Source organism: Neodiprion pinetum, chromosome 1, assembly GCF_021155775.2.
Source record: "Neodiprion pinetum isolate iyNeoPine1 chromosome 1, iyNeoPine1.2, whole genome shotgun sequence".
Classification (NCBI taxonomy): Eukaryota; Metazoa; Arthropoda; class Insecta; order Hymenoptera; family Diprionidae; genus Neodiprion; species Neodiprion pinetum.
In genome coordinates this window covers 40,979,779-41,005,563 of record NC_060232.1, presented here as the reverse complement: position 1 = coordinate 41,005,563, position 25,785 = coordinate 40,979,779, and the positions used below count along the sequence as shown (strand labels likewise).

At 43.1% G+C, this 25,785-nt stretch overlaps 1 protein-coding gene across 1 annotated transcript in view; it reads left to right on the top strand.

The window, feature by feature from the left end:
- Positions 1-25,785, top strand: part of LOC124225037 (protein Wnt-5b) — a 52,093-nt gene that overhangs the window by 9,658 nt on the left and 16,650 nt on the right. Inside the window, exons 3-4 of the mRNA XM_046637439.2 lie at positions 22,037-22,302; positions 24,500-24,680. Of these exons, the coding sequence (XP_046493395.1) occupies positions 22,037-22,302; positions 24,500-24,680 (447 nt within the window). The remainder of the gene's footprint in view (positions 1-22,036; positions 22,303-24,499; positions 24,681-25,785) is intronic.

Genomic DNA, 25,785 nt, shown 5'->3' with positions numbered 1-25,785 from the left:
CTACTTATATGCGTCATGTCGCTATTTTGTTATTACTTTCAATGAAAAAATTCTAAAATGTTTTTGAAATTGTAAATAATAAAGCCCTCAAACTCAAATTGCTCCAAGTGTAATCATTTTTTTTTTTTTTTAATTTAGGTATGATATCAGACTTTCCAAGGTACCCTCCCACCCTCCTAAATGAATCGATTGACACAGAAAGCTGTGGTTCGGTCTTATTAGCGCATCCTTTGAAATTGGTAGAACAGTAGTGGTTCCCCATTGCCCGTGATCGGAGGACGAAGTAGCCCGGCGAAAAGTGTCGGTGGCGAAGGATCTCGAGTCACCGAGCTTTTTAAACCGTGAACAAACAAACTATCAACCTGGTTCCGAGTTGAAGTGCTCCGCGAGTGCTCTTTCAGGCTATATTTCACTCGGTTAGTACACGCGGCAGGTACCACGCGAGTAACCGACGTGCGTGTGCGCCTGTATACCCATTAATTTTTCTCTCGTCGAGAAAACTAACTACTTATACACTCCTGCCGTACGGCATCAGCAGCTCCGACACTCCTTGACGCCGATACACAGAACTATATCGTATGGTCGGGTGGCGCATCGCGATCTCTCGTTGACATGGCTAATGCATGGACTACTTTTTGTATCTTTATCCATAAAATCCGTTCTACACGTATGTATTCTATTTTTTCATCCAGACTATCGGTCTAGACGATCGCTAGGCGGTCGTCAGGTGGTGTCAGTCGGCGGAATAGCTTTCGTAGATTCTGGACTCGATTCTCGGTTCTGTTGTTCATTTTTTTTTTTTTTTTTTTCACCGAAAAGTTTTCCAATTTATTTCCGTATTCTAATGACCAGAGGACATGACTCCGAAGGTCGGATATGGTTCAGTGGCTTTGGGCAATAAGGGATGGGGAGGCGATTTAGGGGTTGGAAATATCTGATCTAACGATCAACAGTGGGATTATGGGATAAACCGCTTATCCAGGTTTCGGACTCCCTCTCTTCCTATCTCTTACTCTTGCTCTCTGTCTCTCTCTCTCTCTCTCTCCCTCGATCATTCACACTCGGTGCATTCGGGCTACGGTGTACGGATACAGGGGTCAAAGAAATCAGAGACAGATCGGCGGGGTAATTGAAAAAGCGGGATTAATGTATTCGCGAGCACGTTTCTGAGAAATTTGTTACGTGCAACGTTTGTCCTCATGCGGATGGAACAAAAACTCTCGCAATAAATTAGATGAGAAGATAATATCCTATCCTGATGCACATGAGTCTATCTACTTTCTTCTTTCTTATCTCTGATTCGTTTTTTTTTTGTTTTTCCTTTCTCCTGTTTTCGCGGACAAGGGATGACGGATTCGCCTCCGTTTCTAGTTCACTCAAGTAGAGTAAACCGTGAGACTTTTGATTTATCGCAATTCTCCAAGCTTGATTATATTCCAGATAGGAGAAGGCATACCGACTCTCGTCAGTTTCACAGTCAGCGACCAAAGAACAGATTTTTCTTGAAAGACAAAAACTCACAATGTAAACAAATGTGGGCGTGAAAAATGATCGGTAATGGATCTAATACAAGTTTCACATAATATGTAATGATGACGGGTTCACGACTATGCTCAAGCTTTGTTGCTCCTAGCCGATAGGTATGTACGTACAATACTACATCGCATACTACAGTACGGTAGTGAATTAGAATCCGGACAATGTAAATACGTGATCTATAAATAATAGTAGAAGGATAGTGGCGGAGTGATATGGGCTTGATCGTCGACTGGTGCCCGAACAATATAACTACCTTCATCTTGACTAATTCGCTCGTGTATAGGTCTATAATCTATCCGTATACATTCACCAAGTAATTTTACATGACTGGCTTACTCCGTGGCTCCACAGGGGTTCGGCGTCTCGCGGCGTCCTCAGCCATCGTTCTGCAACCATATCACCGATTGTACGATGCTATAAAACCGCGCACAGGGTACCTACGTACAGTGTTGCGTATGTACGCGTCGTACGTTTATGTTCGTAATTTAGTATCCGCGTCAGGAATGCGTCACAAGGTCGGGCAGTAACGGTTTTACTTTAATGAGGACTAAATCAAGTTGTTTTTTTTTCCATGATACATGCGCAAGGTAGGCAAAAGAAAGACTATTTTGTAAATTCACAATATTTCCAAGGTTGAGAACGCTAAAAGTGTGGGAGGTGGATGATATCAGCGCTTCGATATTTTTTAATAATTTTCATACGAAAGTTGGATAATTTTTGCAACATTTATGGGGTTTTGAACACTTTTAACGGCGGGGAGTGACTTTTGAGACTGAAACTCGTTTCCATCTTACTATCTATAGATGCATCACACGAATGTACAGACGACTACACTTAGTCCTGTACAAATACACATGCATACTTCCATCGTTTGGTGGAATGAAACGATATATTGTAGACGATCTGTCAGTCCCGCAGCCTTAACTTTGCCGAAGCGGTTGGACCAGCGTGGCGGCGGCGGCGGCAGCAGCGAGAATACAGCGCGAGGAAAGATTTAAACGCGTTGATCTGCGCGGGGAGTCGAAAAGATGCGAAGCTTGTGTATCACACGTGCGTATGTATATGTCACCATTCATATGCCGCATTCACGCGGACACAGGCATAAACTCGGAATTACATTTATATAGGCATGGTGTATTGTCATACGCCCGGCGAGGTCGTAGCCTCGTAGGTTAGAAATCGTGAGAATAAAATCCAGGCGCGAGTAGGCGGCCGTTTCGTTCGGCTTCGCGCACCCTCCGAACCCTCTGGATCCTCCCTTGCGTGACCAATCCTTGAATTACCGCCCCGCTTCCATTTTGTTCGCTCTTCTCTCAAACTAGTTCGGACTGAACCTTCCAAGTCGAGATACCTACTACAAGGTTGCAGGAAAGGCTTTTCTGTACTTCGATGCGAACGTGAAATAGCTTAAAACTTTAAAATCCACTGGGAGAAATGTCGATTACACGGGCCCGCGAAGTATAGCTTTTAATTTCCCCTTAAAATTATAACAATTTTTTTTTTTAGGTAGTTAGGTATGTTCAATTAAAATATAGCGCTAGTTTTTTTTTTTTGCTGCGCATTGAGATTTATTTTTATGCAAGGTATGCATATTTACACATTTTTGAACAATTTTTATGAAAAAATAAAATATAGAGAATGTAAAACTGATAAATCAAAAAGACTTGAGATATCTTCTTCTACTTTCTTCAAAATTCCTGTTCAATCTTTTCCTCTTCTACTCACGTAGCTCTAAATACGCTTAAAATCGCCATAAACAACAACTAATGAGGATAGATGAATATTTAAATATCAACACTACCATTAATACATCACATATTTGTCACAGAAATTGGAAGTCAACTCTAGTAGTACTAAGAAAACAGAAAAAATATTTTGCTTAGAAAATTTACGCGATAGAATTTTTTAAATATTTTTTTCATAGATCCGTACATTATACCTACCGAAATTACTACTCAGTTTTGTCAGGGAAAACCATCGCAGACCTGTGTTATCAAGAGCGTCATAGTACTTGTATTTGCATGGCTAGATGCCGGTTCTGCGGACGGGGATTCCAATTTTATTCACACGACGATAGTATACTTCGATTTACTCGATCATGTACGACTCGGACCCTTGCCGCAGTGCAAAATATGAAGCCGAACCAGATCACCCTGCGAGTCACAGTTACGGAATCTTCACAGTCCACTGATCAACTGGGATGCATTTTTCTGTCGAATCAGGCATCGAATCAGGTGTGGTTCGATCTCCAGATAGAGATAACGGACCCCGAGTGGGCCACGATCAGCTCACCTTTTTCTCTTCATCTTTCACCTCATCTTCATCATCGGCGTCTCTTTCTTCGAGTGTTTTTGAGACGAAAATTTGATAAATATACCCGAAATCTATTCTGAGCTTGTCGAAAAATTGCAGAAATTATACGGAAAACTAAACGGAAATTATATTGTAGACTTACACTCTTGGCTTTACTTTTCAAAGTGTTCTTTGCGTTATATCACACCGAGCAACCGCGATCAGTAGGTTCTAGCTATCCGTCCTATGTAATAAGCAACGTGAAGTAGGAATATATAAAGCGAGGTAGGCGTGTACCACCGTTCAACGCACAGTATGATCGGATTATGTTAAACAGTGAAATAAACAGATGTATCCCATCGTGTGTACAAACTATAAACCAAGAACAGAACATCGACCGCGCGTAGTACGACGTGTTCGTGATACTCCTCGTCAGCATGATGATATTATTTATCTTCCAGACGCTCCGCAACTAGGCTTAGGATGATATTTTGCCGAAAGGAAAAAAAAAACAACACCAACAGTTGGAAAAGTACGGAAATGTCGACCAGTATTCTGCTCATCAATCAATAATTTCAGCTAAGATGCATATACTGTATAAAATATTAATTTTATATAGTCGAGTAAAAAATTCGTAACAAATTCAAGGATATTTCCAGGACTTTTTAAGGATAAGCAAAATTTAAGGACATTTCTATGACCACTGGACACCATGATACGGCACCAAAAATGTAATACGTCAAAGGAAAGCAATTATTCTGTTCATTCATCCCAGTGAAATATATTGAAGATATAAAAAGTGTAATGATGATGGTTTTCCGTCGAGACAGCACCCACCTTCATCCCTTTACGAGCTTCCGCTGTTCTTCTGAGATTGTATGCAGGAGGGTACGAATGATATTCTGGGTTCATTGGAGGGAGGGAGAGCCGGTGCAGGATGAGCAGCCCACGCGAATGCGCATATGAATGTTATTGCACTCTATTAGGAGACAGGGCATTACTTTTGGGTTGGTTGGTACAGTGCAGTGCGTCGCATCGCGGCGTGGGCTGTCCGACCAAAATATTACCCGCCGTGGGTACTTTATTGTTTTAGGAGATTACAGAGCGGTGACTTATCGCGCTTGAGATATTAGCGTCTCTGACTTAGAGCCCGATGCGCACTGCACAACCTGCAGTGTCTCTGTCGGAGATTCTTTATGCCATACCTGGGATTCACGACGTACGTGTGTGCGTCAGTAAATGAGGTTCATCGGTTCTCAGGACTCCATCGCTTATCCTAACTTCATTGGAATCTTTCATCAAGGCATAAGCCGTAATCATGAATGACACTGAGGCGCTCTGCCTTCAGCGTTCGATGTCATTGAAATGAGAAAGCCGATGAAGGAGTATGTTTGCCACTTTTATTCTCTAGCAAATTTCATGAAGAACTATGGTTGACGCTGGTATCAATAGCGTGGTAGATGACGAAGCCCTAGTGATGGTTAATACCATAATTTATACAGACCAGTTCATGGCCAGTTTTGGGCTTCCCAACTCCCGGAACCCTGTAAACTTCTCTCAATACCACGACCACCCACCCTAAGTAAGACGAAGCGAAACGATTTCGCTGCAACGATTTGCCGGTACTGAGGAAATTAGTCATATATCCGTCACACCGTTCCATTCCGTACCATTGCTAACCTATATTAAATGTCCATAACGCAAAGCGCACGTACTACGTATATCCCTCCATCATCTCGGATGACTGGATCGCGAGAACTGGTCGTTGGGTATACGGGTTGAACCGTGTCTCTCGCGTTTCTCCCCTTTTCCCTGGCTCCTTCTCTCCAATCCTCCACTCCTCCTTTCGCTCTTTTCGTTCGGTAAATTTAAATAATCGCCGGAACAAATCGCCAAGGGTTGGGGCAGTTTCATTTTTCGGGGGGGAATGTGCGTGCGCATTGCTTCGAGGGGGGAGAAAAAGAGGGAGATACCGAGATGAGGAGGTTATACAGAGTTCGCTTTACGGCCCAAAGGGTCTTGAGCCCGCACGAGTCGTCGTCCACCAGCTTCGCTAGTCACCGCTGTTGGCCTGGAGGATGGACCTGGGTTATAGGCAGGAAGCCCACGCGCACAATGGCCAACAAATGAGCAGACAACGAACGAAATGGAGCCGGGTGAATGGAACGAACTAGGAATCCGTTATTTTCATAAATTTAGTTCCACCTCAAGTGCGGGTCCCCTCTATCTCTCACGCTTCCTTCCTTCCCTTCCGGTACTCAATTTTCTTCCAAAATCACACTCTTTATCACCTCGCCATCTCGTTCTACCACAAGAATCACACGATTGTGAGGGATAAATTTTTTTTATTCATTGGAATCTCTCGCTGTTTGGTACTTTCACGAGGATATTTAAACCTTGGGTAACAGCATGAATCCACTGTCGTCACCATTCGTTAGCTCTCATCTAGCAAGATTCAGTGATTGCTTGCGGGAAGTCGAGCTACGTCATACGTATACCTATACCCGAATTTCTTGAAAAAGAAACCTTGTTGTAACTTTTTTTCTTCTTTCCCGAACCGGTCCAATAGCTGTGCAAGGCTGACTTCATTCTTATTCCGCCGCTTTGTGGTTAATCGTATCGGGAGGTGGAACTTGGTACTTTTCGAATACGGGGCTCGATGCAATAAATATAACCCATCCGGCTGAATTGTCGGTGAAAACCAGCAGCCTGTGGCGACCATTAAATTAAACAGATTACCTGTGGATTGCAGGGAGTAAATCAAAGCGATTCCAAGAGGGTGCGTACGTTTTTACGTATTGCGAAAGCGACGTACGTTTCGTTGCCCAGTCATCAATTCAACCCCGAGTCTCGGCTAAATTTTATTACCAAATACTACACCAGATCTGTATTGCTGGTACAGGTTGAACGGATACCTGTGCACCCTTCAACCCGTGAATATCCTGAAGCAGCTTCTGAGGTCGAGATAGGATCTCTGCCCCTCATCCCTTTTGATTTTAGTCCTGGCGCTCAACGGCAGAAAGGATCAGTCCAGGTAGCGGAACGATAAACACTACGGGGCTCCAATTTAGCGTCGCCTCTGCTTTATCGCTGACTTCCAACGTAAAATCCAAACCGTTCCTCGGAGAGAACGATTCACGATCCACGATCCTTGCCCGAGATTGAATAAGTGCGGGAGGCCTCGAAGAGCTCGATTAAACTTTGTCTCCGGCACCGCGCGGTGACGATGCTGGACTCGTATCGGGAATCGCTTCGCTCCACCTCCTCCAGGGCGTACCTATATTGTAAAAGGCATAATCTGACGTGGGCATTACATGTGTTGGTACCTACCGCACGCACCCGCGATATCGAGTTGCCCTCCGGTGGTCCTGATTCTGCGCGAGCCCGTCACAAGGACTAATTTCCGAGTTATCTCTTGTCTACCGAGATAAGCCACCGGTTTCGTTCGTTGAACTAATTTACCTGCTGCTGCTTGCCTCCCCATCCCCGACGTGAGGCACCCCTGATTGGTACCTCGCGGGGTTTATTTAAGATTTCCGTAGCCACTGTGAGCTTGCGGTATCCTGTTAATCACGCGCGACAAATGAAACATATATTATCGATACTTGTCTCTTCAATTATGTACCCCGGTGGCTACCAAACCTAGTTCGAATGTCATGGTCGAGACGACGGAGAAATGATGGAGCATAACCAAGGTTCAAGTATTCGCAGGTTCATAAATTCGGTGCGGTCGCATATCCAATCACATTAACTGATTTATGCCTCGTTCAAGGATCCTTTTGCTCAGCCACCTCAGTCGGTACCTACATGGACACAATTATACTTTCGCATACTATGGCGGCGACTCTTATTTATGTATATCCTGGACGTTGAAGCTTCGGGCGGGTGTGCTTATACACCGAGAATTGATGAACTTGTAAATAATGACGATATAGTTTTTCATCTTCATTTTTTTCAGCCGCGAGTTAATTTTCTTCTCTATGTATTATCTCAACAATGATTAAATTTTCATTTGGAATCTCACCATACAATTTGAGTTGTTATCTGATTTAAAAAAAATGCTTTCGAACATGTTTTGCGAATTCATCATTACAGCTTGAATAAAATGTTGGTACGTAAATAAATCAGTACGCATAGCTGCGTGATGTTGCAAATAGCATCAATAATTAACGTCAGTCTGGGGGCGGGTGGTACAGAAAGTAAACGTTATCTTTGGACTGCAGTGAAAGAGCGCAAGGGTTTCGCGATCATTTTTTTTCCATTCATCCCTCCCCACAATATCTCTCTTTCTCTTTCTTTTTTGGGTATTTCAATGTCGCAATTTTTCTTCCTACGCACCGCAGGGTTACAGGTTTACGGGCTGGAAGTAGCGTTGACGAATTTTGACCACCCCGACTTTAACTGTCCGGTCCTTAACCGGTTTTAACTGTTATAGTCAGCACCGTCAAAATGGATTTTAACCAATTTTAGAAACCTGATTGTATATTAACATGTGCCTGCAAAGGATTAACCTGCGGCTGCAGCATGACATTTAGTTTGAACACGGTAATAATTATCGTCATTAAAGATACAAATTAGCCATACCATATTGTTCGTTTCTCAGAATTCTCACGAGTCAAAGGCAGTCTTCCCACGCTCGTTTTCATCCCTTCAATATTTTGGGTACGAAGCGTGGAAAAATTACGAGACAGGAAGAAGTAGGTCGTGAAACAATTTCTCTTTTTCTTATCGCTTTGTTACTTTCACTTCATTTTCGAGATGGACTTCACGGAATAATACATTTGAATCTATCTACCAAATAAGGAATCAAGTATGGACTATGGATTATCCCTGCATCTTTTTTCGAAATTCATGAGGAACCCTCCATATTTACGCGACAAGTATTCATGACAATGACGAACAACATGTCTCGGTGAAAATTCGTAACTCTCTTGGACGTCAGTGTATCTGCTGAGACCGTTGTAGTGGTTTAGTTACCCCTGATCGGACTGTAACCACCCTCCATCCGTCTCGCATGAATCACGTTCGGACGCTTGCACGTCTTACGCTGCGTTAAACACGTTGAACCGTTATTTCAACGCCAATTAAGCCCATCGATCGAGTCCCGGCGGTCATTTGTTTTACCGACACTTTACCCTTAGGCCCCGCAAGCTACAGGCTCGTATTGTCACGAATGAACACAACATATCGCTGGCACAATGAAGAAAATAATTTTCATTGCTGCGCCGCATGGGTGATTATTATTATCAATCCGGTAATTCCGCAATTCCGGGGGAGCTATTTTCTTCTAAAAATTTATCTCTTACTTTGTTTTTTCTTAAATGTTGGCGGGGAAAATGAATTGGTATTATATTTATTCCCGGAAGTCCAATTCAGTCGGCTAGTGTAAATTTCATACTATTAAAAGCAAAATTTCGTCCGATGTTTCAACACGTTTGAGGGCAGAAACGAAAGAAGATTTGGAACGTGTTAAACACGTTGTTCTGCAAGATTTTATTTGTGTCGAGGTTCGAGATACCTTTTATTATAGCACCAGAGTTCAAAGACACTATGAAATGTTTCGCAATACTCTTTGTTCAAAGTTTGCAGAATTAGCGACACAAGAATCCTCCTCTCGACCGAGTTTGAACTACTTTCAAGAGTCGTGAATGTGAAAATAGATCGCTATCTCCAACCGTACATTCTGGTTTGTTCGATCGGGATTCCGCGTCTTACGAAAGGTCTTGCAAATCATACTCGGGCAGGCTTATGCCGATCGGATTGGATGGTATATGGGACTTGTCCGTGACTTGAAATCTCCAGTGCTGCTCTGCTTATGCGAGTGCAGTGAAAGTGCATTCGCACGTACCACGCGTAGTATACTTACATATTATGCAGATCCTTTTTGCGGCCCCTTGATCGCTCTTCTCTATCGGCTTCTTTGTCAACTAGCTTCAGAAATTGCGAATTCTTGGTCGACTATGCGATCCGGAGTAACAGTCAGAGTCTGGTACTATTTTTCGCGGTTAATATCTGAGTTTTATCACGTCATTTTGCCTCCGAGGGAAAGTATCATTCGTCGGATACATGTTATACCTGATTGATTCGTAAAATTTATTGACTAATTACTTCTCGAACGTACAAAGCGTTAGTATACATACGTATGGTATGTATATTGTGTATGGTTGCTAATAAATAAACAACAGATGTCACTCGAGGATGTAGCTAAGAAGACATAACCATGGTTCTTAATGACACGTTGTTAAAAGTTATCACGTGTAACAGTATTTTCAAGATTGATATCGATTGTAGAAATAGATCACTATTGCGCAGTATGATTGGACACGGTGAAAGATACTTGACGCCGAATTACAAAATAATCTGAAAATTGATAAGGTTTTCAATGGTATAAATAGTCGTTGCAGCGTAGTCCAGTTTCGTAAGTAAACCTACCGATATCAGAGTGACATTGAGAAACAGCACTGAACACCAACTGCATTTTCAAAAATGTTGAAAAATTATTGGATTTTGATGGTCTTCATCATGGCCGTGGCAATATCCGCCCTCGTGATACAACGACGATTGGCCTTAAAACAATGGAACCGTCTTCTAGTCAGCTGTTGCGTCCCGCATGGTCAACGAAACGTTGACGATCACCAAGGGTTTCTACCTCACGTATCTGGTAGTTCTTGACAATACGGTGAATAAAACACTTCCAGATTATGTAACTTTTGTCAGCGGTGGTACCGGGCAGACAAACTCGACCCTATCGTTCAACAGTAAAATTGGTGAGCCTATAAACGTCACAGTGAACACACATGTCCGATGCTAATAAGCATTTTAGGCTATTGACGTATTTTAATATCGACTATTTGGCTGGCATGTAATTTATATCACGCATGTTATACTTTCGCAGTAAATCCTCATTGGGAGTGATCTCATTCGACGAATTTCTCCCTTAGTCAGTCAACTTCCGATATTTACTCCCCACGCGCGATGATATGCGATGAGAAATAATCAAGCCGATTGATCGTCACTTGAGCCACAACGCGGGGTGAAAGCTTGATCAACGTAAGAGTGTTAACGCCATAAGGCATCGCCAACCGTTTCTTAGCCCCAGAGTAATTCCGAAGTTCCTTAGCTACGCCGCCAACCGGTTTCATCTTCGTACCGTCCAACCGCTTCTTCGACGTTGTGCCTCCTGCAAAGACTACGAAATCGGATTTATAATCTAGAGTAAAATGTCTCGCTGTCGCTTGTTACGCGGTACTTGAGGTTAACTGCTCATTCGTCGTAGCAGACTGGCTAGAAGCTAAGTGATCGCTTTACAAGATTAAATTTTCGAACCTCCTTTTACAAAACTTCGAAACCGATAAACCTTGTCATCCATTTCGCAGTAAGGTAAAATTTAGAACCGCATACATATTCAATTCGTACAAAGGAAGTATCGATTATGACAAGCCTTACGAGTTATTGTTTTGTGAAAAGTTAAGGATAAGGTTTGACGATGGATCGCAGTCACTCAAAGCGTGACAATCACTTCATTTTACTTTAGTCAAGACTTTTTCTAAATCATTTTCATTTATTGACCACTTATTTTTCCTCGTGAAATAATTACAACACTCATAAATACTGATTTGATTCCAATAGTACCTCCAACACCATATCCAGACAAACGTCGATAAGTCGATGGCTCTTTCCGTTAAAAAAATGATGACAAAGTTTCACAGCAAGTAATCGTGGTCTCATCGACGACCGAATACACTGACTAAAGAGTAGATTGGCTGGCCGACTTTACTGACGAAGGACAAGGTGGCGTTCCTGTATCCTGGTCCCCCGCTGACGAGCCTCGGGAGGGCCCCAAGAGTCCTGTTGACAGCCTGGTCAAACGCTGTTATGAGGGTCAGGTTGTAGACCGAGTTGATATTCAGGGTCTGGACAACGACCCGATTCGCGACGGCTGCCTTGTACACATACTGGCGGGACAAGAGCCAGTCGCCGCTTTGTCGTTTTCCTACGTACAAACTGTTCCCTACGTAGGTGACGTTGACGGATCCTCCTCGTACCGGAACGGCTCGTGGTAGGATCACATGGCCGGTCACGGCCACGGTTATGACGAGGCTTGCAAATATTAAACACTTGTTGAACATTTTGGTGGATGGATTTTTCGTGGATGGAGGATGATTAGCTAGGATTTCACTTTGCGTTTTAATCAGGTATACGGTGCGAATACGACTCAAGTAATTGCACTGGAATTGCAAATTTGTGGTGGTACGTTATAAACTCATTATCGCGAGTAATCTTATCAGTGTAAAAATATCTACATTACCGTAAAACCTACATTCCCCTATTTCACCGCTGCTGATGTTTCTGGTGACAACGCGGTGTCAGTGTTATCAAGTTCACACGTGATGTTGAGCAACATTTCGAGAACTCGACTGATTCCTAGCAAGGGTACGACGTCAGTTGTTTACCGTGAATCAATTTCGCTGATTATAAAGATAATTTCAATTTCTACGTGGAATTGTAAAAGCTTTGCAAAAGTTGAAAAAAAAATGGGATATTTTGAGCAGCCTTGTATCACCGCAAACAGCTGTTATAATTCCGATATCAATTTTGAATCAAATAAGTGCACAGCCGTTATTATGAAATTCTCAAGCACCATTCTCATTGAGTGTGGTTTGTGTTCACAGTTACGCGCATACACGTATTCAAAGCTTGCTGTGATCAAGAGGGGTAATATTAGTTATTTATAAGACATGAATTTGCTCCGTACGTGATCCGAGTGCTTTCTTCTTCTCTTTTTGCATAACCTGTTGCCCGTAATTACCACACCTTCGTGGGTCGGTAAATCGTTTTTTTCTTATGTATTCGTAATAGAGCATTGTCGGCTACGGGTATGGTAATACCATACTACAATCTGCCTATCTGTTCTTATACGAATGAGAAAAGAAAGCTCGTTCCAGTACCTTGAGTCATTTAATACAGAAATTCTGATAGCAGAATTCACGGAAGTCTTTGAAGATAATGATATACATGCAATAATAATATCGAACACTGCAGTTCTTTTTTTTAACGATAAAAGAATAAAAATGTATAATATATAATATCGATATTGTCATCTCTTTCATTTATCGAATCGCGTCAACAACTATGGAATTTGCAAGATAAGAGCAGCGCGTGCAGAATCTTTTGCTTTTGTCTACTCGCGACAAACTAACTGTATTACTGCCATATTAATATATTACACATACACATTACATATATTTTCAGTTCTTGACATCTCGAACGTATCTTTGAAAAACTCGAGAATTTTCTGAAAATCGTCCCGCAGAGTTTCGCAAAAAAGTTTCTACATCCTGGAATCAAGAGCTTTCAGCAAGGTCGTTTCGCGCGAGCCATTGGTCACCTGTTCCCTCGATTCCGTGGTCGTATTCTCGGCGAGTCCCTTCTGCTTTTCAGCTTCCGCGAACTGCCCTGAACGTGGTTCAACGTGTCGCTTAGTATTCTGGACACAGGCCGACACGGGGTAAGGACGGCTTCGTGCATATGGTGGAGAGCGTCGCGTCGTAAGAGTGTTAACACCATCGAGCATCATCGCTCAGCCCACCTTGGCCTGGGAAGAGCAATCTCCGGATCCTAACCTACGTGGCTGCAACCGGTTTCCTCTCCTCGTGGCGTCCGGGCCGAAGGCTCCGCGTCTGCCCCGGACTCCACGCTGGCGGAGGGACGAAGGACGGGAATCTGGAGTAAACCGTCCTGCAGGTGTCCCCTTCGCGGGAAAGTTTATTTTTTTTTATTCCCAGGGACAACCTGCCACGCGACAGTCGACACCGTAGGCACCTCGACAAATCTAAGCCTTTTTTTTAATTTACCTCCAGGCCGGTCTGGGCAACGATTAAACTTGCTCGGTACAGGCTGCTATCAAATTCTCCTCGCGGTTCTCTTGATTTAGGTAGTGCAGGCAATAAATATTCCCACATTCTGCGGCGGGGGTGGGGGGATCGAGTTCGGTCCCGGAGAATCACCGTAAATGGTCGAGGGTATACGCACACAATGCGCATTCCTCGTTCCATGAACGGCGAAACCGTCGACGAATCAAAAAGTATAAGTAAAGCCGCGACTGCTCGACGGTTCGGTTCGGAATGACCGAAGGCACGTCGTCGCGACGCCGCGGATTTGTCGTAAACTTCTTGACTTTGAGCCTTTCTCGATTCTCCCACTGCAACCGCCAGATAAAGGTGAAACTGTAAGCCTAACATACGGAGATTTAGATTTAAGTAAAAGGAAAATGCGCCCAAGGGCTGGAATAATCGAGGCGGGGTTGAAATCCCGATGTCGAAAAGTTCCGAAAGCGCCAAATTTTACATTTTTTTGTGGCGAAACTGAAAGTACAGAAAACAAACTTTGAGAAAACATCAAAGTTGCGAATGGTTGGAAACCCGACGCTCAAAGTTCCGAAAGTGCCAAGTACCCAAAGGGCATAACTCGGACAGGTTAAAGTTCCGAAACTGCGAAAATGTGAAAATTTTGAAATTTTGAATGATCCAAGATTTTCAGTTCCGTGAATTTCTGGTTTGGTCAAAGTTCACCAGTTTGATCTTTCCTTGTTTTGGATTTTCCGTATTTTTACGTTCGGAATCCTGGTCATTCTGAATTTCGACTTTTTTAATTTTCTACACCCGCTCGTTGAATAAACTAAGCCGTGTGAGTATATTTCGATTTTCGGAATCTTATTCTATCGTACCTTATATCACGGAATTTCGCTCTATAGTAACTTAAATTTTCGGAATCTTGCATATTGGAACTTTGAGCCGTCGGGTTTCCAACCATTCGAAACTTTTTTATCTCTTCAAAGTTTGATTTCTTCACTTCAAGTTTCGCCACCAAATAATTCGGAATCAGGCGCTTTTGGAACTTTTCAAATTCAGAACTTTAACCCCGCCTCGAATAATCTATCGTCCGGATAAATTCCTCGTCTGACAGTATAAATCATATGCGAACGTCTATAAACACTAGAACAACGTGATATTTCAACGATTTCGAGAACTGTTTTTTGGAAACTGTATTTTACACACCTTCTGAAAAGACTTGTACAACCGCACATTCGTCACCGGGATGTTGGAGTTATCTTTTCATACTCCTCAAATAGTCAAAACCATCGAGAGCATAGCTACAGATCTTGATTTAGGACAATCCTCGATCAAGGGTATGTAACGACGTGCAGAAACACTTGAGCACGACTCCTGCCGTGTGTGTGTGGTCGTATTTCGACACTCCAACACGTGAACAGTATACGACTGCTGAGTGCGGTAGTAGCGATCACTGATCATTCGCTATGCCATTTTTTTCCCCACGAGATCGCGATCATATATTTATTTTCATCACTTTTTTTAACACGTTCTCCGTAATTACCACACCTTCGGAGGCCAATAAGCTTCTGCACGGTACGTTTATAATGGAGCATTGTCAGCCGGCTCTGACCATGCTAATACTACTTACTATTATATCGACGATGTCGATTATTCACGTCAAGAGAAATGCGATAATACCTCTTTGTATGGTGCCGTATGATTGAATATTACAAAGCCACTAATAGAACTTACTAGAAATCAGGAATTAGTAATGCCAGTTGGTTACAAAATTATCGCTTACAAATTATACAGTTGTTTTTTGAGAATTTTTTTACAAGACTTTTGACACTCAACGGTGGTTATTATCGCAGCAGTAGCCGTACCAGAATCCGATATTTATGAAGAAGAATTGACCAGTTAAAGGCCTCCAGGATTCGATTAAAGTCTGTGACCAGAAAAGATCAATCTCGATTTTTGCATTTTTGATTTGAAAAAGAGGAGCAAAAAAGGTGCAAATAGGATGGTGGCAATGGCTCAGCGAAGAATGCCGATTCTTCTTCTTTATTTTGAAGGTAATATTGAAGAAAGCCTCTTTATACGCGGTTATTTTTTCACATGGTTGATGCTTGTTGATTATTAAGACTATCAAAACCAGTCGAAAGCCGCGAACCGAGGATTGAAACTTCACGATTTAATCCGCCTCCGTATAGAAGTCTTTACACCTACCTTAAATCTCGTCAAGCCCAGCTATTAGTCTGAGAAAGATTATACAGTTTGGGTTGAAATTTGATCTTCAAATAGATACCGATCCAATATACTAACTTACTCGGTGTCTGATGTCGAAGTTGTGACTTAGAGACCTTACTTCATTCCGAATAATTGTAGAAGCATAAACTCAGTGCTCTACGTTCCAATAAGTCACGGAAAAGAATCATTCCTCAGAAATGTATCAGCGATTGCTATTGTTACAACTGCACGACACTAGTCGATGGAATTGAAACTGTCGTAGCACAAATAAATACATGATAAAATCAATTGGCATTAAGTTGCAGCAGATGATTTCTCGTTTCATGGCTTGCCACTAAAAAATTTATTCCAATCACACATGAGGCTGAAGTTACTAACGTTAACGTAACGATCCATCGGGAGAAAAAATCATCGTTGGGAAATTTTAGGATGACTTTCAAGGAGATGGCTTTTCAGAATCAGTGAATATTTTGTTTATAATGGTTTAATAAATTTCAGAAAGTCACAAAGGCGCGAATTGGCGATTTTTTCTAAACATGCATCGTTGGAGTTACGTTACTAACTTCATCCTCATGATCACACGATCTCTTCGCACGGTGCAGACGATAAGATTTTTTACTAGAATTTTCCGAAAATGATTGATGTCGCTGTGGCAGTTCTCTTGTGCAACAACAGAGTTATTTTGTACTGCTCAAGCGACGTGAAATCAGATTTTCGGTGTAACGTTCCGTTATTATGCGACGTATATACATACGTATATACATATATCCATGCAGCGTCGCGAAAGATAAGATACGGAGTGTTGTACTCCGCTCTTTTATTTGCGTCCCGTCAAAGAGTATAAGGTATACTTGCTGGCTTATCGTCGATGCCGCGGCACGTCTTTGACGTCGCTGAGGTATATAAGCACAAAGAAATTGCGCGCAACGCTTGATGAGAGAATAAGTCCCCAGACCAGCGCGCCGGAAGACGTTTCAAATATTTTACGTCCATACCCAGGTAAGTAAAGGGAATATTGATGCACCTACAGCTTGGGTACGGAAACTTTGCCTCGAAGAAGTGCTGGACGGTTAACACTCGATCAAAGAAAGATATTTCACAGCCAATAACAACCGAATCAAGTATAACCACTTCCGGGCTTCGGTTGACAAAGAAAGTCTCTCGTGATAGGCACCTACTTATTTCAATATCTCATAACCGATAGAATCAACCTGTCGTCAAGATGGGAGTTTAAGTGGTTGCCTCATACCCTCCTACTACTTGATCCAAGTCAAGTCTGTAACGAGATTAAAGGGTGAGATTGTCATGATCCGGAAGCTCCGTATAATCTTCAGAGCAGAGTAATATACATGGTTGGAATCCTGGGGCAGCCGTGTAAACGGAGAGAAGGACCGAAGGTTGAGTTTACTGCGCGTTCATACGCATGTATGTATGTAATATAGATATAAGTATGTGAGTTCGTTGATAAATTTTGATTGGGTATTTGTGATATTAACGATCTGTCCAGCCGAAGGAATTCGAGCCATTAGTTATCTAAGAATAAACCTATTCGGTAGAAAGAGAAGCGATAGAGAAAACAATTAACTAGCCAGGGCATCGCTACGCGCTCGGGTCGCGCAGGAAAGTTTAAAGAACTGACATTTCACAAGCTTGAAATATTGACAAACATCAAACGACTCGACGTCGCATATATTATTCCTTCGTCATTCAAAACTCCCAAGCCTCCGTGATTATAATGAGAACAATTTTTCAAACCCCCCCCCCCCCCGCCCCTCCCCCTCTCCGCCGTAAAAAAAGAATGGAAATCAAAGGAGGAGAGGAAAAAATCCCGTGTATTTCCGAAATTAATGATATTACGTAAAATGTCTAACAGCTCGACATTACTTATTTTACTTCCACTTCGGTTACGTTTGTAAAAATAGGATCTGTATCTAGTAAAAAAAAAAAAATGACACCGTCGACTGTACTTATCTCATTTGTAATTAGTAATTCTGTCATGTAATTATTTAAAGGGTCTCCTGTTCGCCTCTATTCAGGCTTCCACTTTTCTTAATTTCACGTCGTTTCCAGTCGGCAACAATGAGCTTCCAAAAAGAACAGGGCCCAAATAATAATAAAAAACAAATACAAATTAAGCGTTTGAATTTCAGTGCATAACTTTCGTAGAAAATTTTTATTGTTCAATTCAGATGACTGCAGACAACTGCAAGTATTTATAGGCACCGAAGAAAACTTGGCATTTATAAAAGGCCCGAAATGGTTATCTGTTTTTTTCAATTTCATTCTTATTCCTCTCAATTTTAATCAGCTTCAGAAACGATCACGGAACATCTACGTTTGCGTGGCTGCGTCTGTACGTAGCTGTTTGCTGAAATCGAGTAGAGACAAGCTCGCGGAATGCCCGCACGTTATTTATGCGCCAGCACAAAGCCGAAACCGGTCGATATGCACCGTGGTGCTGCACCTGGTGCAACGGGTGCAGCAGCGGATGGGTATATCCTCTGTAATTATAGCACCATTATCTTACCGCGCCATTACTTCGAATTACCTACTCCTCCTCTATACTGTACACGTACGAATCTATATACACACACATATATATATATAAATATTTTTTTTTACCTTGTTCGTAAATTATACTAATTTATATTTGGCGTGAAGTACTCCACATTTCCTGCCAATACTTTGTTTTATATAAGTTTTTTTAATTGTCTCATCTGAAAAGATTATACAACAGTAAGTACAAAGAAGTGTGTTGCACTAACAGCAAGACGTAAATGTCTGCTTCCTTAAATTGATAGTTCTTCTATATCATCTATGATATGATTGACAGAAGCAGCGAGTCTCATGAAGGTTTTCAGGTCTGAATTATCTAAAATACTAAAGATATCCAGGTTGTTATTTTCAAGGGTAAGAAGTTTGGTTTCTTTTATTTTATACTCTAATATATTTCACGTTCAACTAACTTATGTAGAAAATTATTATTCTTGTAGCAGCGCTGACAGAGCAGGTTCTTGGGGAATTTCACAATTTTTGATCCGCCAATTATTCTATGGTTAACTTTGCTGAGGAGCCTGATTTGCGAACAATATTTTAGTACGCCGGTATGCAATTACAAGTGTAATGGGTGCATGGAAAAAATGTTCACCAGCCCCTCGTCATATCGAGGAATGAAGAACCTTTTGATTCCCGGACTATAGAGCACCGCAATAAAGTTTAGCCCCCCTGATAACCCCGTTAAAAATTTATCTCCTCCTCTCGCTCCTCCGTTTTCGGCAATTTGACTCCCCGGCCATGCCGCGTATTACAGAGGATTACGGATGAGCGTGCCGCACCTGCTTGTCGTTCCTGACGATCAGCGAGCTCGAGGGAGAGGAGGAGGCGGATAAAGAGAAGTGGACAGAGAGCCGAAGAGAGGAGATATGTTGAATGCACTCGTTAAATGGGCGGCACCGTACCCTTCCGGATATCTCCTGCAGACCTGCCCCGTCAGTTGGCACGCAATATTATCGCGCGTCCGAGATCAAATCGGAGAGATAATTAAGCGCTTGGTGAAAATTACTCGGCACGTTGGCGTCCAGTGGCGCAGCTTAAGCTGAGCGGAACGGGCTCGCAGTCGGAACCGCTGCAGCGACGGGGCCGTTACTCTTCTCGCCTATCCTCTGCTGACCGCTACAACGCTGGCGTGATAGCTGAAAACTAGCTCCTCCTCTTCGTCTTCTTCTTCCTTCTTCTTCTTCATCTTCTTCTTCGTCGTCTTCTTCTTCTTCGTCATCGTAGAGGTAGGTTAAGGCGCAGCCCGAGGATTCACACTCATCGTCAGACTGCCGTGCAGGTATACAGCAGCCACCAAGGATTTACGAGTGCTCTCCTGACTCCGGTGCGCCTAATTTGGGGTAAGATATCGGGGCTTCGACGCCGACGGAGATCGACAGAGATCGGTATCTAAAGTGTGTAATTACGCAGTAGACCCTGGGCCCCCGTAAAATCGGGCAGCGTCTTCTGCGCCCGCTCACCGCGATTCGGGCAGCGAGGTGTTGAAATTCCCGCCTTAAAACACACCCGCTTCTTTACTTACCTACCCTCGGGGATCGAACTCTCGGAATGCCAATACCGGTTACTCGAAATTGATCCTTGGGCTGACTCATCCGTCCGTATTCACTATATCAGTCTTGTGGTAGATATAATTGGACGTTGTGACAACCTTATAGGATCCATGAATTCCAGAATTATTTCGTATCATATTCTTCTACTTCTTTCATATTCCCCCAACTACGCAGAGAAAAATAGAAATTTTGTACTCTTCTTTCTTTCTTTTTTTTCGTACTATTCTAGAACGCAACCGCACAGTCTATGCTTTCATGATTTTGTTTTTCAGTATATTTCCCGTCAGCCCGACGACGGCAACTATTGAAGAATTATAAGACAACAGGTAGAAGAATAATTTACCGACTTCGCAAACGTTTGCTCACTTTAATTTGTTGCTCGAACCTGAGTTTGAACGTTGCTGTGATATACCGATACGGTAATGGGATCGGCAAATCGATATTGGAATTTTTGATATACGCGCGTACACGGCGGATGCATGGCAGAAGCTGGATATACGGAAAGCTGTGCGCGAGAGCGACGTGGTTAATGGGTGGCCGCGTCAGGAGAGCAGTAAAATAAAAAGTTTTAAAGTGTAGTTTAGCTCGGCTTGGTTGCCTAATCGTTCCCCTAAAGAGGCGTTAACAAAGCCTTTGTCGCGCCGACGCGAACCATTTTCTATTAACTTTCGTAACCGAACATCGCGCGCGCTTAGCTCGCCTCACCGGTTTCATTAATCGTCCTGCGCTCGGCTGACCGCGTGCGTTCAAAATTAAAATGAGCCGATCGGTAGATCGGTACGGAAAGGTTCGCCACCTCGAAATCCGGAATGCGATTCGAAATCCCAGGGTAATTTCTTTCCGATGAAATTTCATAATGTTTAAGAGAGCGGCAGAGTTGAACAGCGGGTGAAATATACGGGGAATTGGATTCTGGTTATACCAAAAAGGCGTCTGTTGTGTTCTTGTTTCACCTAGTGACTTTCAACTTGTGAAAAGGCCGGTTAGTGTCGAAATAATTATCAATCTGAAACCATTCGGAACTATAGATATGCCTACATCACTGACGGGATTTTAAACTAAAATGAATCGCAGCTCAGAGTAAAAACACCCGGACACGTCTCCGCTCTCAACTTTTTTCGTTAACCTAACCTGTCAATAGCCGCAATTAACCCGAACGAAATTCGAGCATAAACCGTTAGAAAGCTGCACGTGGACAGAAAAAGTCTACTACGGGCCTCGCATACTTCGTGTTCCGAATTCCAACGCCTAGTCATGATTTTTGTCTTACTTTGAGGATTTCTGATTACAAATGAAGATAGGGTTAACCCTTTCAGTTAGGCAATTCAGTTTTCTGTTGTCATTCAAGTGCAATTATATGTTTCACGTGTATTTTTCGACGCTGAATGCGAATATGATGTCAAAATTTAATAAAAGTAAAAACAACCCCGAAAATTGGGTGAAAACAGTGTGAGTTATTAACATTGCTTGAGACAATGGTCTTGAATGAGATTTATGTGAATATTTATTTAGAGACAATACGATTTTAGGTGAAGATTAGGTGCAAACCGCAATACTATCTATATGCACCCGTAAAAAGGGTGAAAAGTACCCCTACACATTGGATTTTGTAAATCGAATGGCTATTTTGAGATCTTTGTCAACCAATGAATCCCAAGCGTTTTTAGCTTATATTTATCATCAAATTTCTCCGCTAACGAATTACATTCAGGAAAATACGCTGTTTTTTCTTTGCATGTGTTAATTTGTAACAATCATAAACTTTTATGGATTCACAAAAAATTTCAATCATTCAAAAGTTTAAGTATTGTTTTACCTGAAAGTGCAAGAGAATTCAGGATTATACATGGAACATAAGAGAAGTGATATAAAAAAAAAAAAAAAAGAAAGGGCGCCACTACAGTGGCTTCCTGGCTTCTGTGAGTGAAAGGGGCAACGTTGAAGTAAAGGGGGATAAAATGGTATTCGCTTTTGAGGTGTAAAATGGATTGATAGAACGGGATTTGGTTAATGTTTCAGAAACGTAGGCCTGCAGGGTATACGCCAGTTAGAGGCGATGAGAACGACGGAGTTGTACGAGGTGGGAGCATCGCCACTTTGCGCGAACTTGAACGGTCTCTCTCCAGGGCAGGGGAGGCTTTGCCAGCTCTATCAGGATCACATGGCCGGTGTGGCACGAGGCGCGAGAGCCGGAATCGCCGAGTGTCAGCACCAATTCCGTGACAGAAGATGGAACTGCTCGACAGTCGAGGATGGGACGGTCTTCGGTCCGGTACTCGGAATCGGTGAGTTCATATCGCAGATCTCTTTACCGTTGCCTCGTAGCTTAATTAAACGCCATCCGTTCGAGAAGGGGGAAAATATTTGAGTGCATATTAAAAATCATTATCCCGGGTAAATTGGTCAGCCGGATTGCTGTAGGTAATTGCCATGCCATCTTGCCAAAGGAGAAAGGCTCACCTCGCAACTGGTCCGCAAAAAACTTCGCTGCGAGCGATACATCATTCCAAGGAAGTTTCTCTTGTTCTTGGAGGCGTGTGAAGGAAATGAAATGAAAAAAAGTGCTACTAATTCACTCTACACCTACCTGCGCTATACAATTGGATAATTTTCAAATCTTGTAAGCAGCACGCTGCCGTCAAGCGCAGGCAGTAGTAGAATCTGATTAATTGCACTACTGCCACGTGAAATTTTGTCCTACTTATTTCCTAAGGCACCTTCAACGAGTGTATGGCATTTCTTGAAGGAACCTGTAGCAAACTGGGCCATTCCGATAGCCAAGCAATGTCCTTTTTCCGGAAAATGAGAATCGTACGAGCTGTAAAACGGACGATCCTAAAACGAAAGATTTTGGTTTTTCTCCACGCGGATCATCTTCGCGGTCCCGTACCTCTCTCCAAAGCGACTGGTGGTCTCGACTTTCAACGATTTATACAAGCGATGTGGATCACCACGCGGCTCGTGGGGGAGTCTGGGACAAAAGAGAGACCAAAGTACCGTCACAGGTTTGCAGAAGAAGGTTGAGCTTGACCGGTTAGCCAGGCTGCGCCTTTGGCTGTGGCGTCGCCAAATAATCTCCTTCGACAGCTGGAGTATGAGGATGGAATCCCGCTCCGGTGTTGCGTCCGATCAAAGCCCTCGCGGTCCGCGTGCCGCAGAAGCGTGCACGCGTAGATCGTCCTCGATACTTTCTAATCCTGATTGCCGAGCGGAGGCTGAAGTTGGAGCTGGAGCTGGAGCTGGTGCCGGAGCTGGATTGCTGCTGACTGACTGACCGGGGACTGAGGGTCCCTTTTGTAGAGCCAGCCTCGATGCTCAACCGCTTTCTGCTACGCGGCGAGATCAAAGAGACTCCGGAACGCGCGCGCGTCGCGATACTTACCGCTATTCCCGGCATTGTCTTGTCTCGTGTAGTCGTGTACACGACGTCCTCGCCGGCCAGTCCTGCTCTTCCTCTTCCTCTTCCTCTTCCTCTCTACGCTCCGCCTGCAACACGGCACAGCCTAGGAGACGAAGAAGAAAAAGAGGAAGCAGAGAAAGAGAAGGTGGCGGTGAAGGTGGAGGAGGAATAAAGGAGAAGACCGCCATTCTCTCATGTCGGCGGGAGGCGATCAAAACCTAATTCACCTCTTCAACGGAATCGGTTAATTTGCAGAGTGTTGAACGTTGGAGTTAGAGGTTGTAGGGTACGTCCAACGTTCATAAAATTTATTACGCGCATAGATAAAAATGAGAGCTTGCCACCTTTAATTTGTATGACCGATCACTTCCAGAACTGGATTTGGGGATAACTTTTTTCATCTGATTCACTTGGAAGGTGCATTCTACCTACAGTCGATTGGCTTCCGACATTTCACAATTTCATTTTGATTTTACACAGATATTTCGAAAAAAAAAACGACGAGGAAAATACTTCAGTTGCGGTATAGTTCGCACATGCTTGCGCGTACGACACACTCATATTACCAGCTACGGCTTAGTCTCAAAGGGATTTTGCACACAAGAGAAATGGGACAGAAACGGAAAATCTTCCGTATAGATCACGCGCGCAGACCCTCCAAACTCAGCTGCATTTTCACGCTAAGCGAATGGGTACAGGGTGCAGAGGAGCTTGTAGAATATATTATTGCATATATTCACGCGTCAGGGGTGGTGCTGTAGGTCGTGGCTTAGTGGGGTGCAGGGCGTCTCGGCTGCCGGTGACAATTGAACCGTTATTAATAGCCGAGTAGAGAAGAGAGCTCTGGTCCTCAGAGGCCCTCTTTGTCCCGGGGTAAGCTGCGATTAATTGGATCGTTCCGAAGTCGCAGGCGAAAGAAAGCCCTCATTGCAAATCTGCATTATGGTACAGAGCACTGGGATCATCGAGAGGGCGAATGGATGGAAGAGAGATGAGACGGGATGACATGGGCACGTGGGGCTGATTCTTCGGGCGAGATGTCGTCGAAAGTGATCGTCTTATTTCCTTCATCCTCGTTTCAGCCAGCAGAGAAACGGCGTTCGTCCACGCCATGGCTGCCGCTGGTGTCGTATACTCCGTCAGCCGTGCCTGCAGGGATGGCCAGCTGTCGTCCTGCGGATGCTCGAGGAGCGGACGTCCGAGGGATCTTAATCGAGAGTGGATCTGGGGCGGCTGTGGCGACAATCTCGAGTACGGTTACAAGTAAGTATCGTACTCTCTAGCTGCTTCACACACACCGACGCTATTACAGTACGTATCGGTACACGTGCGATATGCGTGTCATGATCGATGTAAGCGCACCTGCAAATTCCGTAAGTAGTGTCTGGCTCTTCCTTTCTACTACGTTTCGTGAATCATTGCCATGGAAATTTATCGAATCGTTGTCTGAAAGAACGTACTCACAAAGAATGGCTTTTTAGCAATCTTTTCTTTTGAAGTTTGAGGTGCAAGAGAGAAGTCGGGTGGTTGTCAGGATTCAGTTTAGCTCAAATGAACAAGAATCTCAGACGAAACATCCAAATTAAGATATACTTGAGAGACGGAAAATTTGATTATTAAAAAATACAACGTCGTATACAAATTACTAGTTACATCTTTTCTAATCAATTACTGTTTTTCCCATTGTCTCTCAGTCTTCACTTGGATATTCGCTTCACTAGTTATTGATTCGTTGAATTTCCGTTCGTTCAAGAGTTCCGTGCACCGCTGGCTCTTTCTGTTTCTCATTCGGTCTCATCTCGAGTATTATACAAGAAGTGTAAACGTGTACGATCATACTGCCGTGTATGTATATATCGTTCCTCGAATTGCCTTCTTTTCGGGTCTTCGTCCCTCCCTCGGCGACGTACCACCATCACGACTGAAATTTATTATCAATTCCCACCTGGGCACTTTTATGATTGCCCTTTCGAGAGCCTTAACTGCCATTTTGGTAACACCCACGGCTCTAATATCCGGAGGTACCCGAGCGATGAAATTTATACTTCAACTCTACACTCTAAGACCTGCAGACATTCAACATTTTCTTGCCGTGCACTATAAAAGAAAAGATGAATAAAAGAAAAGAAATGTTTGTTTGAAAATATAATTACCAATATTTCCTGTACACGTTCCAAGTCTCATGATACCGTGCTCTCAGCCTTTTTTTTCACTCAAAATTTCACTTTCATGGCAAAAAATTCTATCCCCGATCAGCAATCTTTGATACACTTCACTCTCGATTCGTGTCATCTAAAAAGGTGTTGTCTACAATTTTTCAAAAGCAACGAACGTGCGATCGTATGCGCGCCGAGTTAAAGAAGCAAAT